The sequence below is a fragment of the Uloborus diversus genome, chromosome 5 (genome assembly GCF_026930045.1).
Source record: "Uloborus diversus isolate 005 chromosome 5, Udiv.v.3.1, whole genome shotgun sequence".
Lineage (NCBI taxonomy): Eukaryota > Metazoa > Arthropoda > Arachnida > Araneae > Uloboridae > Uloborus > Uloborus diversus.
The window spans coordinates 106,245,312-106,263,093 of record NC_072735.1 but is presented as its reverse complement, the minus strand read 5'-3'; the positions used below and the strand labels follow the sequence as shown (position 1 = coordinate 106,263,093).

At 34.9% G+C, this 17,782-nt stretch overlaps 1 protein-coding gene across 3 annotated transcripts in view; it reads right to left on the bottom strand.

Moving 5' to 3' along the window:
• LOC129222732 (dual 3',5'-cyclic-AMP and -GMP phosphodiesterase 11-like) overlaps positions 1-17,782 on the bottom strand; it is a 166,847-nt gene that overhangs the window by 64,817 nt on the left and 84,248 nt on the right. For 2 of the 3 annotated variants that reach the window (XM_054857264.1, XM_054857265.1), the window contains exons 3-4: positions 12,015-12,252; positions 8,897-9,172 (exon numbers count right to left, since the gene is read on the bottom strand). In XM_054857264.1, coding sequence (XP_054713239.1) covers positions 8,897-9,172; positions 12,015-12,252 — 514 coding nt within the window. The remainder of the gene's footprint in view (positions 1-8,896; positions 9,173-12,014; positions 12,253-17,782) is intronic. The other variant, XM_054857266.1, reaches the window with a different exon arrangement.

Sequence of the window (17,782 nt, the reverse complement as noted above, 5' to 3'; positions counted from 1 at the left end):
AATGCATTTTGTTCTGCTAGAGTTATACTTCAAGCTTTTGGGTTTGACCTTAAGAGGGGCAATGGTATCATGAGAGTAGTAAAGGGCTCTCCTGTAGTTGGGGTACAGAATATCCCCAAATTTGGGGGGTCCGGGGGTTTCTCCCCAAGAGAAAAATTTAATAAATAGACATAAAATTCTGCATTTTGAAGCCATATAAGGGGTAATTGGAACTACAAAAATATGGGGGGAAAATAGGCAAACAAAATTTCTTTAAAGTTATATACTCCTTTGCAAATTAAGATAATACAAATTAAAAGTTGTTTTGGTTCGACAAATCATGTCAGCAGCCGATAGAAAGAAAGAGCGAGGGAGGAGAAAAGTTTATTTATGCATTATTACTTTCGGGGCAACTCGCTTTTGATCACCCCTCCAACTCCAACTCACCGACAAATACTACAATAAATTAAATGTAAAATGGTCAATAGTAAAAAATTGCTTTAAAATAAATGGTGCACAGATTTAGAAAATAGATAACTATATAGTATCATAATGATACTGTCCATTTGGACAATTCATAATTTAAGCACTTCATGAGAAATAAATTGGAACACTTTGCTTTAGAGCTCGAAAGACTTGTCTAATTATTTTTATGGACTCTAGAGCAATTAAAAATATGTTAAGGACTTCACTTGCACTTTTCAGTCTCTGATATTTTAGTACTTGGTTGCATAGGTTAAGCTTTAAAAACTTTGTAAGAAACAGCTCTTTTTAAATTAAATAAAGAATAAGCTATAGATTTCGCATTGCAACAACTTTTTTTTTTTTTTAATTACAAGTAGTGCAGGCTAGAAAACTAAAAGAAATAGAGATTGTGTATTTTTTTTCCTAGCTAACTGAACAGATTGACAACGTGCAGAAGTTATATAAAAGCAAGCAATACACAAGTGGGACAAAAATTAATTTGTTTTAAAATACCCGATTACCCCGGCAAATGTAGATTCAAGAAGGAAAATTGAAAATCCTTTAAAAAGCCTTGTACTGTTAAAAATCAATTACAAGTATTTTATTTGTGAACAAATAGAAACTGGCAACGGATAAAAATTTCAAATCATTGCATTTTTTTTCCATGTTGGCCAATAATGAATTCGGTTACCGATCGCGTAAATAAAGGCTTAGCCGTATTTAAAATCAGCTTTATAAAGCGTTATAATTCGAGTTATATGTAACATGGAAGTTCCAAATACATTCTATCAGACGCAGAAAAGAAAAAAAAAACCTCTTTATTTTGGTACAAAACATTTAAATTTTTAAATATGTTTTCACTGCAAAAATCGCGAAAAACCTTTTAGATTTTAAATTAATATCTTTGTTAATTAATGTCATCCGAAAACGCAACCTAGCTAAGAACACCCTCGATCAACTCTCCTTTCGAACAAAATTTTTTTTCTCCAAAATCGGTCCACCCGTTTAGCCGCTAGAGTGCCACACACAGATACGTTAAACTTATAACCCCCTTCCTTTGTGTGTCGGGGGTTAAAAAGAATTTCTAAAGTACTGCATTCGCTTATTAGGGATGAAATAAATAGCAAGATATGAAACACGTGTCACAAAATATTTCTCTCACCCATCCCCCCCCCCCCCTCCCCGCACCCATTTGATAGAAATTTTAAAATTTAAGGTTTGTAGCCAAACTTTTAAAAATTTTCAAGGTTTTCAAGCATTTTAAAATGAAATTTATCTTTTCTACTTTTCATTTTTTAGTAACGAATCATGCAATTTTTCAGGAGTTGGAAACCCCCTACAAAACAGGATCTCTTAACTATAGCCTGTTTAGCTAATAGGTAAATTCGGCCTTGGTTCTTAGTTATAACAGTACTGACGACAGAGCATTTTTATAAGCATGATAGTATGCCACATAACCACAATGTAATAAGTGACCGCAAATTGTTAACGTATTTGAAAAATAACTTTTTAAATACTAAGACTTCGAATCTGGACTATACAACTACATAGGTATACCATTTACAAGCAACGATAAAATTAAAAATTGTAAAAAACCCCGACTGAGTCGCAACTGTAGTATCAAGAGGGAAAATTGAAAATCCTTTTAAAAGCTTCATATTATTTAAAATCAATGTCAAGTATTTTATTTGTTAACAAATAGAAACTGGCAACAGATAAAAATTTTAATTCAATGCTTTTAATTTCTTTGTGGGCCAACAATGAATTCGAACTAAGCTAAGAACACTCTCGATCAACTCTCCTTTCGAACAAAAAAAAAAAAAATTTTTTTCAAAATCGGTCCATCCGTTTAGGTGCTTGCAGACAGACAGACATTTAAATCTGTCTGTCTGTCTGTCGTTCTGCCCCCCCCCCCCCGTGTTCTATAAGATCACATTTTCCGTTCACATGAAGTCCGTACACGTGTTCTATAAGAAGAAAATGAAATAATAATAATAATAATAATAATAATAATAATAAATTGTAATGCAGCGAAAGCTTAGTTTATAGCGCCCTCTCTTTCTCATACGTTGGCGCCCATGGTTATCGCTCCTCTTAGGATGGCCAAGAAGGCCGGTGTCCAAGGCGAATTTTTTCTGGTGCGGAGGCACCCCCCCCCCCGGCCCAGACTCGCTCCTTCTGGGGTGATCGGCTAGGTACTGGAAAGGGCCCCCCTGGCCCTGGTATGGGGGTTCCGGGGGTCCTCCCCGCGAAAATGTGAGAAAGTTATTGTTTCAAAAATTGCTTTTTCTTTTTGGACATGTTTAATAATAAAACTGAAGTTAAATTAATGTATAAAAAAAACACGCGTTTGAAGTTTTACTTGACTTACCCTTTAGCAGAACGAAATTTCATACCATTTTTACAAAATCTATTAAAGGTGCGTTATTTTATTTATCATTGTTTCTGAATTGAATTTTTTTTCTTTTTTTTTTTTCTTTACTTTTTTATTTAAATAGTTTTATTTACCTTGTAAGCGGAGAGGGTGTGGAGAAGGATTGTGATGCAGGGACAGGCTTGGAAAAGTTTTTCCCACCACCGGTATTTAACCGTCCTGGGAAATACTATGTTTTTCCCACACGGGAAAAATTGATTATTAAAAATATAAATTCAAAACAATCTTTTAAAATATCAAATGAGTTCTAAGTAAATAATACTAGCTTGAAAGACAATACACAAATTACAAATCATAATCGTGTTTATATTCTTCGTCTTCTACTTCCACATTTGGATCTTAGCATCAGATAACAAAACACTAATTAGAGACTTTTTGCAAATTTTATTTAAATTTTATTTAAATTTAACACAAATTATTTGCTTCTCTTGATGACCCTGGTATTTTTAAGTTTAAAAATTTTATTTTATTGTGATCAAAAATATTTATTTAGAAAATTAATTATTGATATAAAACATTGTGAGCAAATTTTATGTTTTATATGCAATAATTCTTATTTATTTATATTCCTTTCCTACACAATAATTTAAAACCCAAGGGGAATTTGTAATAACTATTTGTTTCTAACCTTCATTCTACACATCAGACTCAGATAACCAAAACATTTCTCACATATTGTTATTTAGAAGTGTTTCCCGGTATTTACCACTTTTCCCGGTATTTACCATTTCTTCCCAGTATTTCCCAGCGGTATGAAAAAAACAAGTTTTTGACGGGGAAAAGCCAACCCTGTGTAGAGCCCCCTCTTTCAGTGGAGTATGGTAGACCGGGCCACGTTTAGGTAGTGCCCTTTTTTCAAAACGAATTATAACTGGAGGGCCAACAGTCATAACAGATTGATGCTGCTCCCTATAATAGCAAATATCCTCACAAGGTTTTGAGCATCAGTTGAGCTTCAGTCTGGCGTGCAGAAAGAATTATCGGTTTTCTACCAAGTCGAGTAAATTTTGAGTTGAACGTTTTGAAGCTTACTGTGAATAAATAATATTTAGTCAGAACAAATATAAATATATTAAAATTGTTAAAATTTTATCCTTTTTTTTTTGAGAATTGTATTTGTAGGAACGGAAATGTTATTAACTTTTTTTGGACGTTAAAAATAAATCCAAGCTTGGCGAAGGGGCAAGTTTGCGCTTTGACGTCTGAGCACCTTTACGCACGTTCTTATACTGTGGCTTACTTCTAAACGTGCCCTGACGCTTTTTTCGCTCCAAACTGTCTCAATATTTTTTAGCATCACCAAGCACTTTAGTTTTTAAAATCACTATTTTAATTTTTAATTGAGTTACAAATTCGTATCTTATAGCTTACAATCATGTAGCTCTGTCTTCATGCCCGTTCAGTTTTTACTTTATACACTATTCAGTCTGTAACAAATTTGCTTTATGTTAACGATGGTAAGACATTATGTTCAAAACACTTTAACAGAACCACGTTAGGTGTCAAAATAAATATGCGTAAACGTGTCCCGTGTCCGGGGTAAGTTTACGCAACCGACTTGGACTTAAAAATAATTTTTTAACGGTTAAAAACAAATTGAGCAACAACTAATCTTGACTCCATTAAATGCTTCCTTAAACCGCAATGACTGAAATTTCCTAAGTTGAAACATAGAATATAGAAAATTCATTGAAAAAATTCCGCTGAAAAGTGCTTTGGTCGACCCAATAGAATATTCCCAATTTTAGGTGGTCCGAGGGGTTCTCCCCCGGGGAAAATTTTGAAAATCAGATATAAAATTCTGCATTTTTAGGCGCGGAGCTTAGTCTCTAAAAGGGAGCCCCTTATCCTCTCCATGAGTGAGCCACTGTTGGAAGGGACTGAGATTTTTTTACAACTTTTAAGCTTAAAGCGATGAATTAATAGTAGAATAATTCTCGTACCTTTTTTGCTTCATCTTGTCATTATCTTCTCCCAATGTATCTATTTTTTAATTTCCATAATAGAAATTATAGTTGGCTTGCACGCAAGTAAAATACAGACCTTCAACTATCCTACTATAATGCAGATTGCTGAAGTAAAAACCCCACGTGGAATAGTTTTATGGCCAATATCCGGTGATAAAGACCCTATCGGAAAGATTTCCATGTGCATTCAATTTTCCCATTTATTTACTGGTTTAAAAGCAAAAGGATTTGGTGCACTAAAGCAATCTACATGAATCCATTGAGTCTTGAACAAGTCATGAAGTTTTTATGTACTCCTATTTTTATTACACCTGCACTTCTCTTTTGTTCGAGTTTTTTTTCACACGGCCATCATCCATACCCAAATTTCACAGTTCTTGTCTTATCTCATCTCATTGATTCTACAAGAACTTGCAGTATTATTAGCGGCTTGTATCAGAAAGGCTGACATCACTCTCCGAGGGGTCCTAGTTTACTCCTGTCACAGGAGTAACTTATAACCATGCGTTTAGTACCGCCGTCACCCCTGGAGGCGTCAGTCGGTAGTACACTTGGAGAAAGAGGGAAGGAAAGAAAAGTTGTTGGTTAAAATTTTATTTGTTGGAATTCGCAAAAGATAACTTTTTTCAACTTTAGGATTACTCTGGAGATCTGCGTACTCGCAGACTCCGCAATGCGAGGAGGAGGGGGGGAGGGGCACACCACTAATGGGCCCACGGCCCGAGAAACCAAAGAATTAAAAAAAAAAAAAAAAAACGAACACCTAATCACCTCCAGGATCTGATTACTGAATAGGTCAACTAGGCCGCGTGGCCTAGGACCCCCGATATTTAGGGGCCCTGAAATAACTGAAACTACTTTAGTTTGCGGCTAAAATTGTTTTAGCCTATGGATAGAGTTTGAATACTGGGCCCCCCATAAAAATTATTGGCTTACGACCCCTCGATACCTTAATGGGGCCCCTAATATCTTTGCTGAAATTTTAAAAGTTAAAAATATGTTTTAGCAAATATTTGAAGAAAAAACGAAACTGAACTCATATTAACCCAGGAGCAGCTAAACTGTGCAACTGTGTCGTTTAAACACATTTTTAAATAGACAAAAAAATATACGTACGAAAAGCATGAAAAATCCGCAAAGTTTTAAAATCTCTCTTCGGGTGCCCACCAGGGGGGGTCATGGCGCAGACTGCGCCATTGAAAGTTTTAGGGGGTGTTTTGAGGGGTACTTTTTACTTTTCTGAGGGGGGTTCTTGCTTTGGGGGGGTCTTCGTGATATTTAGGGAGGTGCGCCCTTGCTCTTAGAGGGGTTTGGCACTCCTGAATCTCTTAATGATAGTTTTATCAGTTCTAAAAGGGTGAAAGCAAAAATTTAACTTGATCAAGAGATTGATGTTAATGTTTTGTATCTCAACTTATATAAAAGGCAGACAACACCTCTAAACATCCCGGTTAATAGAGGAATAAAATGAAATTCAAAAAATGGATTCAAAGCGTTTAAAAATGAACCGAAAATGGTGGCGGTTATCAGTGGGCGGTTATGGGCCGGGATGATTTTTTGCAAGGAGGTCGAGCATTTCTGTTAGGGCCCGTAGGCGATCCCTAAATTGCCTATTTGGTAATCCGGCCCTGTTAACGGGACAAATTCAGAGAAATTAAATCCCAAGGGGACCCTAACCTAAAATTAATATTTGCCCCGGGGCCCTACCTGGCTTTAATTAGGCACCCCAGTGTGCTATTTGTATAAAACTTGAAAGAGTGATCAAAAGCATCCCGGACAGGGCCTGATTTAGATATAGGCAGGTTCTAAGGAAAGATTTTTTGGAATCACTATGCAGTCAAATCTTACTTTTAGTCATTAGCAAAAACAACTTTAGCCATTATGGGGCCCCTAAAAAGCAAGGGCCCTAGGCCACAGTCTAGTTGGTCTATTCAGTAACCAGGCCCTGATCGTGGCAAAACGTATAAGGAAACATATTGAAATAGTTACAAGGAAATCAAAGAATTTTAAAATCATTTTTTGCTACAATTTTTTTTTCCGCTTCATTTGGGGGCTCCTCCTAGCACGGGGACTCTCGGCGATCGCCGACTAGCCGATTTGGCCAGTCTGGGTCCGCTCCTCTCTCTCTTTTTTCACACAGAATGATAAAAAAAAATACCGAACAGTTTTATACTAATTATTACATAATTGAAAATGTAACCTATCATCAAAATGTAATCTATGTGCGCCATTAAGACAAGAATTAAATCTAATGTATTTGTATTCTAAAAACAATACTTAGACTAAAATTTAAAAATTAATAATTAATTATTATGCAGAAAAAGTTTAGTTTATGGCGCCCTCTTAGATCTCTGCCCGTGGTGCAATTGCCCCTTTCGCCCCCCTTTCGGACGGCCGGTGGCACCAGGGCGCCGTAAAGTCTGAATGGTCCTAGTCTGAAGGCGCCATTATTTTATGGCAATTGCACCGCTACTAAAAAAACGTTTCAAACTGAGGAACCCTTACTTTTTTCCCTCCCTGACTTCATACACTGCTTCATATTAACTCTAAAGGAACATTTAAATAGAAGCCATCTGGTTACCCCAGGGAATAATTTAACTTTGTCCAGAAAGGAATGATGGGGTCATCAGGTGTAAACAGTGATGAATGGCAGAGGGTAATTTACTGTTCAGAAGTTGCCGAACCGCCCCCTCCCCTTTTTTGTATGGATTGGGGAGCTCTTTTATTGCAACTATTGTATATCTTATTGAAACTGGAAAACTAGTACGTTATCTTTATGCGGGCACTTTACGGAAGATATCGCTTTCCCCCTTTGGCTATTGTCTACTTGAATGGTGCAAGATTTTAATAATTAGTTTGTAGCTATGGCTGAGTTTTCACTCGACAGATTTATAATTTTTCTTGAAGTATTTTCTTTCGTACTAGTTTCGATAGAAGTTTACAGTCTTTGAGAAAAAGGGCGTCGTAAAAGGGGGCGCACCGGAATTCGTCCCGGTGTCCCGGTGGGCCAGCACGGGCCTGCTCGTCTGAACTAGACGAGGTTAAACGTCGAGTTAAAATGAGTTCTAGTTAAGACGAGTGACCTGGTCTTAACTAAAGCCCAAGATCGTAGCTTAAGCAGCGACACGTCCGCCATCTTAGGGCTAAACGATGTTTTCTTCTATGTCTGCTACGGTGATGTAGCTTGTTTTGTTTCTTGAATGTGATCTTTCTTGATTATGAATTAACATGGAGTTAATAGGAAACCACAATTAAAAAGCAAAACACGTTACTTCACCATAGCAGACATAGAAGAAAGTATTGTTTAGCCCCAAGATGGCGGACGTGTCGCTACTTAAGCTACGATTGAGGGCTTTAGTCTTAACTAGACGTTTGTAGATTCTATAGCAACTATGGGCAGACAGTAAATAAACAGAAGCAGACTTACCAGATAGATATAACCGCAGAAATACTACTGCAACTAGCTTTGAAAGTAGAAAATGGTTTAAACGTAAATATGTGTTTAGCAGTAAATTACAGCCTATAATTAAGGGCTAAGGCAAAACTACATGCAGCGCACGAGATAGCCCGGTTATCACATCCAGAGACTGCAGTTTCACTCTTATTAGAACTCATCATTCTGGAATAGTGAATAATCAAGCTGGAGGCAGATATCATTTCATGAGAGCTGAGAGTGGCAACAAACTGGTAGATAAAGTAAATAATTTTTCTCACCAGCGTGTGTCCGCAACTATGTTCCCTAGTATGCCCCCATGTGTACTGCGAGTAGTTTGTTGACACTCTCTTCAATGGGATGACATCTGCCTAAATCTTGGTTATTCACTATTGCAGACGGATGAGTTCTGATAAGAACGAAGCTGCAGTCTCTGGATGGGATAACCGGGCTGTCTGGCTTGTTGCAAAGATATGTGTATCTGAATAAACTGATTTCAATGTTTATAAAAACTATCTGTCAAACATTGTTAATCAAATTTTCACTCTATAATTTTGCTTTTTATTAAATATCATATGAGATAATGGAAAAGCGTCAAATAACCTGACCATCACCTACCTGTTGGGTTTTTCTCCACGCACTAGAAAGAGGGAACACCTGTCGGCATCCGTAAGGATACTGACGTTCTGTAAGATTTTGTGACACAAGCTGCGGATTTCGAGATCGTTGCAGATGTCTTTGACGAGTTCGAAAATAAGTTCTCGTTCGTCGAGCGCTCGCAACTCCTGACGACTCTTGCGCCCAACACGGTTGTTGTTCGACTGGGCACTATCTCCAGGAAGAGGTAATGATAGGAAAGTAGGAACACCATCTACGGTTGTGCTGACGATAGGCCTGTAATTCGAGTACAAAAAATCAACTTCAATTTTTGCGAACTAAGAAACAAATGTGGATTATGCGAACTTCAGCTATGCAATCTGGGCTGATTCAGAGTTAAACTAGAAACAACATTTCATTCTACAATTGTTCTCACACTCTGCAACAAATAAAATGTAAGGTTTTCTTTCGGGCATGAGACGAGGTGGGTAGGGGGAGGGGGATTTTAGCTATTGGGGATGTTGTAGCTTAAGTACACTACCTGCCTTTTTGCCAAATGAAGCTGGAATTTCTGCAACCAGGCTTGCACCAAAAGTTTTTCAAAATGGTTAAGTCAATCCTAATTTTATGCTTTTTCGTACTTTTGTAACAATATTTTGAAATTATAAATGCGTTACTACATAATATTTTTTAAAGAAATTAAATTCATAATGTATGTTCAGTTTATTTTCCGAACCTCAGTGATACATTAATAGAGTGCATAAGAGAACTTTTGAGCTTTTCTGTAATATGTACTTTATTTTCATACCTGGACAGATGCGATTGAAAGCAATGAATGGTATACTGAACTTTTTTTTGGCGGTCTTTTTGTTTGTTCCATGTTTATGTTCTTTCCATGTTTTTAATCTTGCGATTGAGATCATTTGTGTTTTCTTGTAGTTTGAATGTAGTTTGAATTTTTTTTTGAAGGTGTTCTAATTATTATCTGTGATGCTTGTATTTTTGGTTTAAAAATGTTATAATTAATTAATTCCTGTCATGCTTATATTTTTGACTTCCAGTATCTCCTTTGCTTGACTTGTGAGTTGTCGGAGTACTAGTGCTGTTTTTTAGGCATTTCGCCCGCAGCACTCACGAAACATCTGAAGAATTTTTCCCTACCCTCGGGGAGTAACTCCCTGATGAGGCGCCAGGGAATTTTGGGATTTTGATTCAATTTTACGTTTCTTCTTGTTAAACTTTATACTGCTATTAAATATATATGTATAGATCATCATCTTATTTGTTCAGTTTCTTATTTACAGCTTCTAGTGAGTGTTTTGACTTCAAGAAAATGCGCAGGGCACCTCGATTTTAAACTTTTGGGAGGGCGGAAATTCTCAATTTGCCGAATGGAACTCCAAATTTAGCCGAATGATGATACCTTTGCTGAATCGTCTGAAAACAATTTGAAAATAAAGAAATTATTACACATAAAGAAAAGGTTACACTGACCTCCTCTGACGTCTCTTCGAGACCTCCCCCCCCCCTCCGAAGAATCTCTATGGATTTGGGATTAACTGCCTTTAGAAGACTGCTTATTGAAATCAGGATTATGTTTCGTGCTTTTACCTGTATTGACGCCTTTATTACATTCAAGATATCTATTTCCCCTGCAGCTTTCTGATTATATCGGAATGAAATAAGCTCGACTTCGTATATCACAGAGTAAAATTAAATACAATAATTTAACCATGTACTAACACGCATGATAAATCAGCAATCAAGCAGAAATTATTCAAAAATGAATTATGTATGAGAAACAAGAAAAGAGGGTATTCTAGATTGCTTCTTTTGCTCTTCCACCCTTCTGCAAACTTGTTATTATCAAATTAGTTAATATTTTTCTTAGTAGTTTTCTTTTTCTTTTTCCCTTTTACTAATTTTTCCACTCCTTCTTCAAAACTGCTGTTCTTCTAAAGGTATAAACTATGCGCTTACATACGTAAAATTTGCAATTAAAGAGAAGCGTTGAAACTTTTTTCTCTTTGTCTCGATTAGAGATAAAGAAAATATGCGTGGTCTTAATTAAGAAAAGAGATTTCCATATTTCTATCTCAAAGAGATTGTTCATTTTTGACATAATTATATTCACATTTCTGTTTAGCCACAAATATTATTTGTATAAATTATTAATCAGTTATAGTTTGTATCTGAGGCAATTTAAAACTATTTTGAAATGAAAGCGTCGTTCCAACAAAATTTCCAACAGTTTTTATGCTCTAACCCAAACTTTTCTAAGAGAGATCTACGATAGGTAGAAAAAAACAATTGAAAAGTTTTAATAGACCTCACAATTCTCCTTATTGCGAAGACCATTAAGAGCAAGAAAAGTAATAAAAATTCAAAATGACCTTTTCATTAAAAAAAAACGAGCTGATGTGTGCATCACATGACTTCCTTTTACACCAATTTAATGCTATTTCCCTATTATTGCAATTTTAATGGGTTTCTCTCTCTAACTCTTTAAATATCACTAGCAATGGCCACATTGAAAGCAGATTTAAAAAAAAAAAAAAAATCGCCAAATTTTTCGCCAAGTTGGCGACAAAACTTGGCAACCAAAAGACTGGCGATATATCGCCAAGTGACCGCCAAATTATAACACCACTTGAGTTTGCATCGAAATTAACAATGATTTCCCCCCAAAAAGGTGCAAAAGACCCCTTTAGAAACACCCGAATGCAACCAAAATAGGAGGTGCACAACTAGACCCCACTACGAGTCTATGTACCAAATTTCAACTTTCTAGGACATACCATTTTTGAGTTATGCGAGATACATACGCACATACGCACATACGCACATACGCACATACACACATACGCACATACATACAGACGTCACGAGAAAAGTCGTTGTAATTACCTCGGTGATGGTCAAAATGGATATTTCGCGTGTCTATACATTCTTAGGCACTTTTCCGCATGTGGTCGAATCGAAAAAAAAACTCAACATTCATGGGGGTGAGCAAAATGGAAATTAAGGGCGATTTTTGAGTGAAAATTTTTTCGCGAATACAATACTTCCTTTTTTGTAAAAGGAAGTAAAAAACGATACAGTCACTAGCAATTAAACATGTACATAAAATACTCCCTACCTTAAGAGTCCACCTCTTTCGAACTCATGGGCAGATATTTTGCGTACCGGACTAGATGTTCCAGAATTTGGACTAGTGGGGCTCACGGTTGATGATGAGTTCTCCTGAACCATTCCTTGAGGTGCAGAGTGAGACAAAAGCCATGAATCAACCATTTGGCGGGAAGCCTTTCGAACGAAATAATCATATACAAAGTGAGGGTGCTCATCCAGCCACGATTCCACTTTTTCAATCTCTACTATAAAGAGAAAAAGAAGGGAATTAGATATAGTTTCGGACAAAACATTGAATGAACCAAGCATATTTTGCACAGCAAAGCAATAAGATTTTACAGTGAAACCCCGATATAACGAACTTCTAGGGACTACAAATTTTGTTTGTTGTGACGGGAATTTCGTTTTAGTGTAATTCAAGCAATGTAACAGCCAATTAAATTAGGATTTAAAACTCATTCTGTTGAAATGGAAATTTCGTTGTATTGGAACTCGTTGCATCTGGATTTCGCTGTGTCTTGAAAGTACTTTTAAAAAACCATAAAGCTTGAGTTTAAAACTTAAATGACGTTGAAGACCACGTTAAGCCTGCTAAAAACTGCAGATAAAGAAATTTCTTTGAAGTCTGCATACAGTGAAATCTGTGTATAACAATACTGTCTATTACAATAAACCTGTCTATAGCGATATTTTTTTTAGCAGCAAATTTCCCAGCAAAATGTAAGCATAAATAATCAAACTGTCTATTACGATAACCTGTCCATAAATATAATTTTTTTTAGGTTCTAACAGTATCGTTGTAGACAGGTTTTATTCTAATAACTCAACCGAAAAGAATATTTGTTCCTAACTAACGAGTTTGAAATACCCACTACTTCGTTTTATTAACGTTTTAAAATGGTCGTCAGCGTTGTATATTCGTTAAAGCGCTTTTGTGTGTTTGTCCGTGGCATCGTAGATTCAAAACAGATGATCCGATTTTGCTTTTTTTTTTTTAAATTAGACGTCATCGAGAGTGTCCTTAGCTGATTTTTTTCAATCAACAGACCGCGGACCATTTGGGGCTTGCAACACACATCCATGTAGGGTGTTGCTCTTGTTTGAAAACGAGACTTGATAAAGAGTATGCTGTCTTAGCTATGATCCATTGAGTCAGGTGTTTCTTTTAAATTTCTAATTAAATACCAGTTCTTTCCCTTACAGATGCTATGACAAAATCATATCTTTAAAATCGCTGAAGAAAAATATACAATTTTTTGGTGATTTAAAAAGTGATCAATAAAATTAATAAGTAATTTTTTTAGTCATTTGTGTCATATTGACTATTTAAAGTACATACGTAAAATTATCAGTTTTATTTCAGTAAAATTTCAATTGCACAAAATGTTTTTGATTCGGCAAGTCTGCTATGTTAATGGTGATTGTCTTCAAGGCAGTCATCATCAACTTGGAGGTGATTGTGTTTCCATGAGGATATTAGAGTAAGCTTCTGTTTTTAAAGAAAGAATAAATTTTCTTTTGTGAGAAAGGAAAGGGAGAGATACTTGGCAAGTTTTAATATCTATTTGGCACCTGAAGTTTGGAAGATTTTTTTTTAATAACAAACTTATCTACAATGGTCCTATTTATGTGTGGCCCGCTCAAAAGTTCATGTTAGAAGCAAAGTAATTTTAAATTTGCGTGTTATTGTATATGCTGCATTAAAAGCTATTAATTATTCCCGTAACACATTGGATGTAAAATAATTAAAGCTCAGCACTTCAACAATATTACACAATTTTCAAATCAGCGGATGGGGAAGGATTTGAAATAATTATTCAATTTTATTTAAGATTTTATTACTTAAGATTAATTAGTTCTTGAAACAGAAGTTTTAGGGACTGGAGTTCGGAAAATCGAAGTTTACACGTGACGGAAATCTGAAAGCGACATCAATGTTCTTCACAAAGTTTATATGAATTCAATTTGTTTTCTGATTGACCATATACCATTGATTAATCAGTAAAAAATTGATTGATGAAAGATAAAAAAGAAAATCACTACACAGGAATATATTACTATATTTTCAAAAGCAAACTGGTATATATGCCCATGCCGAACTAAATAAAGTTATTAATATTCAACTGGAATCCTGTTTAATTTATTTGAAGAAGAATTTTAAGAACTTTGGCGACATAACTCGAACATTTTTTACACAGGATACGTACGCGACCTGGAAAAACTTTAAAAAGAAGTCCTTGAATTTCGATATTTTTTCCCCCAAGGTCTTTAACGTCCTTGAAAATTGGATAATATACAAAAGCCTCGGGAAAGTCCTTGATTTTCTTATTTCCATAAGCTAAGCATGTGACGGGATTGATGTAGTAATCGTGTGGGATAGAGAGCTTCTCTCACAATATGAAGAGGGTAGAATTCATGTCGATTCAACCAGGGCACAACCTTGATAGTCTTGGAATTTTTGAATGTAACATATGTTAAAACTGGTAAAAAGGTAAAATCAGGGTATATTGTCCAAAAAAAATTCTAGAGCCGAGATACAGGCCGCAAAAGATGGAAGCCCGGGCATCATTTCTCACATGCGATTTTCGACAAAATTTTAAAAGTTCTTTATCTCAAGAACTGTACAACATATTTTGTTGCGTTTTTTTTTAATTAAAAATATAAATACATGCAGCATTTTGAAATGTATGCATAAATTTTCTTTCCACAGTATTAAAAAAAGAAAAAAAAAGAACTTTTTTTCCCCCACTAAAATGACAATTTCAAAAATTTTTTTTTTTACCCTGATCAATACCAATGACCATAACATTCTTTGAGAATTAGAGCTTCTACTTTGTTCGTTAAACAGTTTTTGAAGGCATTTGAAAAAAGGTTTTTCAAGAACGCAATATGTAAAGGTAGACATGAAAATTCAAAATTTTATTTTGCCTCTAGTGGCCAGAAAAAATACTTTTAATTTAATTACATTGAGAAATTTCCATTTTGAGTCGCCAATTAATCCTGGACATTGATTTTAGTGAAAACAAGATGGCATTGTGCTTAAGAGCCAGTTATTTAAATGATCAGGCAGGCTGGATAGTTGACACTTTTAAAGTTTTCTGAAATTTTCAGGATATGCCCCTTATTTAAAACTACTAAACACGTGTTTTTTTATTTTTGCAAAAAGAAATTTCTTCCTTAAGTTTTTGGAGGTCCAAGTTGGACTTCGTTCGTTTTTTCTGAAATTTTCAGGATATGTCCCTTATTTAAAACTACTAAACACGTGTTTTTTTATTTTTGCAAAAAGAAATTTCTTCCTTAAGTTTTTGGAGGTCCAAGTTGGACTTCGTTCGTTTTTTCAAGAAAAACATACCAATTTACACAGGCCAATACTTTTCATTTTAAGACTGAACGGTGGCACTGGCAATTATCTTATGTTCTACTATATCCTCGATATCTGTTAGTATATAATTGGTTGTGGTTGACTCCTTTCGCAAAGGTCAGGGGTCACTCAAAGTTGTACGAAAAAAAGTTTTTTTCTGCAACTTTGACCGTTGAAATCTTCTTGCGCCAATAGTGAGCCACAGTAGTACATATTTCAGAAAATACATAACAGAGAGTAGCATCCAAAAAGAAAAAGTTTTGTGTGACAGACATTTGGCGCACCGAAATATTTGACTCTGAAATTGCAGAAAACACAAAATTGCATGACTTTCAAGGTCATTAACTGCTTGCGCCAAGAGTCAGCAGACATGAAACTACTTGGAGAAGCCTTTCTTGTCATCGAAACACAATCAGTTAACAGACCTATATCTACTGTTTCAACTTTTACATAATTTGACTCCAGACTTTGCTCAACGAGTGTTTTTTTGGCGCTTGTGAAAAAATGCTAATTACCTGCTTTTAAGTATTTATTACTATTATTTGTAAAAATATTATAATAAATTTTCATAAACCAACTAAAATGGTTTCAAAAGACAACTTATACTTGGAACAAAAATGAAAATTAAGTCCATAAACTACTCAGAATGCAACAAAAACTCTATTTGTCTGTCTAAGTTAAATAAACATCCTTGTGAATGAAAAGTAAAATATGAAATAACAACATCAAATAGCACGAATTGCAAATTACTGCAGATACGTGTTTCGGCGTAACAAGGAGGGCCTTTTTCAAATCAAAAGGAATCAGCTTATGGATGAAAAGTGATGATGTTGGCGCAAGAAGATTTCGACAGTCAAAGTTGCAGGGAAAAAAAATTTTCGTACAACTTTGAGTGACTCCTGACCTTTGCGAAAGGAGTCAACCACAACAAATTATATACTAACAGATATCGAGGATATAGTAGAACACAAAATATTTGCCAGTGCTATCGTTCACTCTTAAAGTAAAAAGTATTGACCTATGTAAATTGGCATATTTTTCTTGGAAAAATGAATCAAATCCAACTTTGACCTCCAAACACTTACGGGAAAAATTTGTTTTTTACGGAAAAAAAAGTGTTTAGTAGTTTTAAATAAAGGACATATACTGAATTTCAGCAAAATCAAAAATGTCAACTATCCAGCCTGCCTGATCCTTAAAAAAACTGACTCTTAAACGAATCTTCGGGCTCAAAGTTTGCATGCGTGAAAAGGTTACGGCCCAGAAAATTGGCTGGAGACTGCGTTCTTGTTTTCATAAAAAATAAAATTCCTGGATGAAGCGGCAATTTAAAATGAAAATGGGATTATGTAACTAAATTAAAAGTGTTCTTCCCACTTTTTGCAGAATTTTTTTTTAAATTTTCAAGTCAAGCTATGCATATAAAGTTCCTGAAAAATCCTCATTTTTTTCAAATGCCTCTAAAACTTGTCAAATGTAAAAATATAAGCTCTCCTTTTCAGGGAATGTAGTCCTCAGTGGCACTAATCAACAGCAAAAAGAAAAAAAAAAAGAATTTTTCGGAAGTGGCATTAAGTTTTTTTTTTTTTTTTCAAACGTCTAGAAAAAAAAACTGAAAAAAATATTTAAAAATGTTGCATATCTGTTGAAACAGAATAAAATAACATTTTAAAATAAAAAATAGAAAAAACAAAAACAAATTATGTTGTGCCGTTCTTGAGTTAAAGAACTTTAAAGATTTTGTCGAAAATTGCAACTGAGAAATGATGCCCAAGCCGCCAGCTTTGGCGGCCTGTATCTCGGCTCATGAGTTTTTATTTTTTTTTGAACAAAACCAAAATATACCCGAATCTTACATGTTCATCCACTTTTAACAGGTAATAAATTCAAAAAATTTCAATACTATCAAGGTAACGCCCAGGTTGAATCGACATGGATTCTACAGAGGAGTTTTGTCAAAGGTGAAAAAAAAAAAAAAAACTGGAAAATACGGCAAAAGCTGTCGTGGCAAAAAATTTCATTCTTCCCATTTGGTAACAAAGAGGCACAATTTGTTATGGTTTACTTGCAGTGATGTAACTATGCAATAACTTTTCAATGATGTATGCTGATTTTAAAAGTATTAAATACAATTTAAATTTAGTGTTTCATGTTTCTTCAAAAGTTGTGGTTGCTGAGGACAAATAAAAGTATCACACGTGCCTCAAAGAGAAGTTTTACTGCTAAAAGTTTTTGTCAATACATGTGTGACTAATTTTGCCGAGATATTTTACTCATTTTGTCTTTCAATATATGTAATTTTGTTGACTTTCTAATTGAAGATTATTTTGCATAATTGAGAATGAAGTAAATTCGTTATATATTATATATATTTAATTCGTTATATATAATTTACAATAAGAATATTATGAATT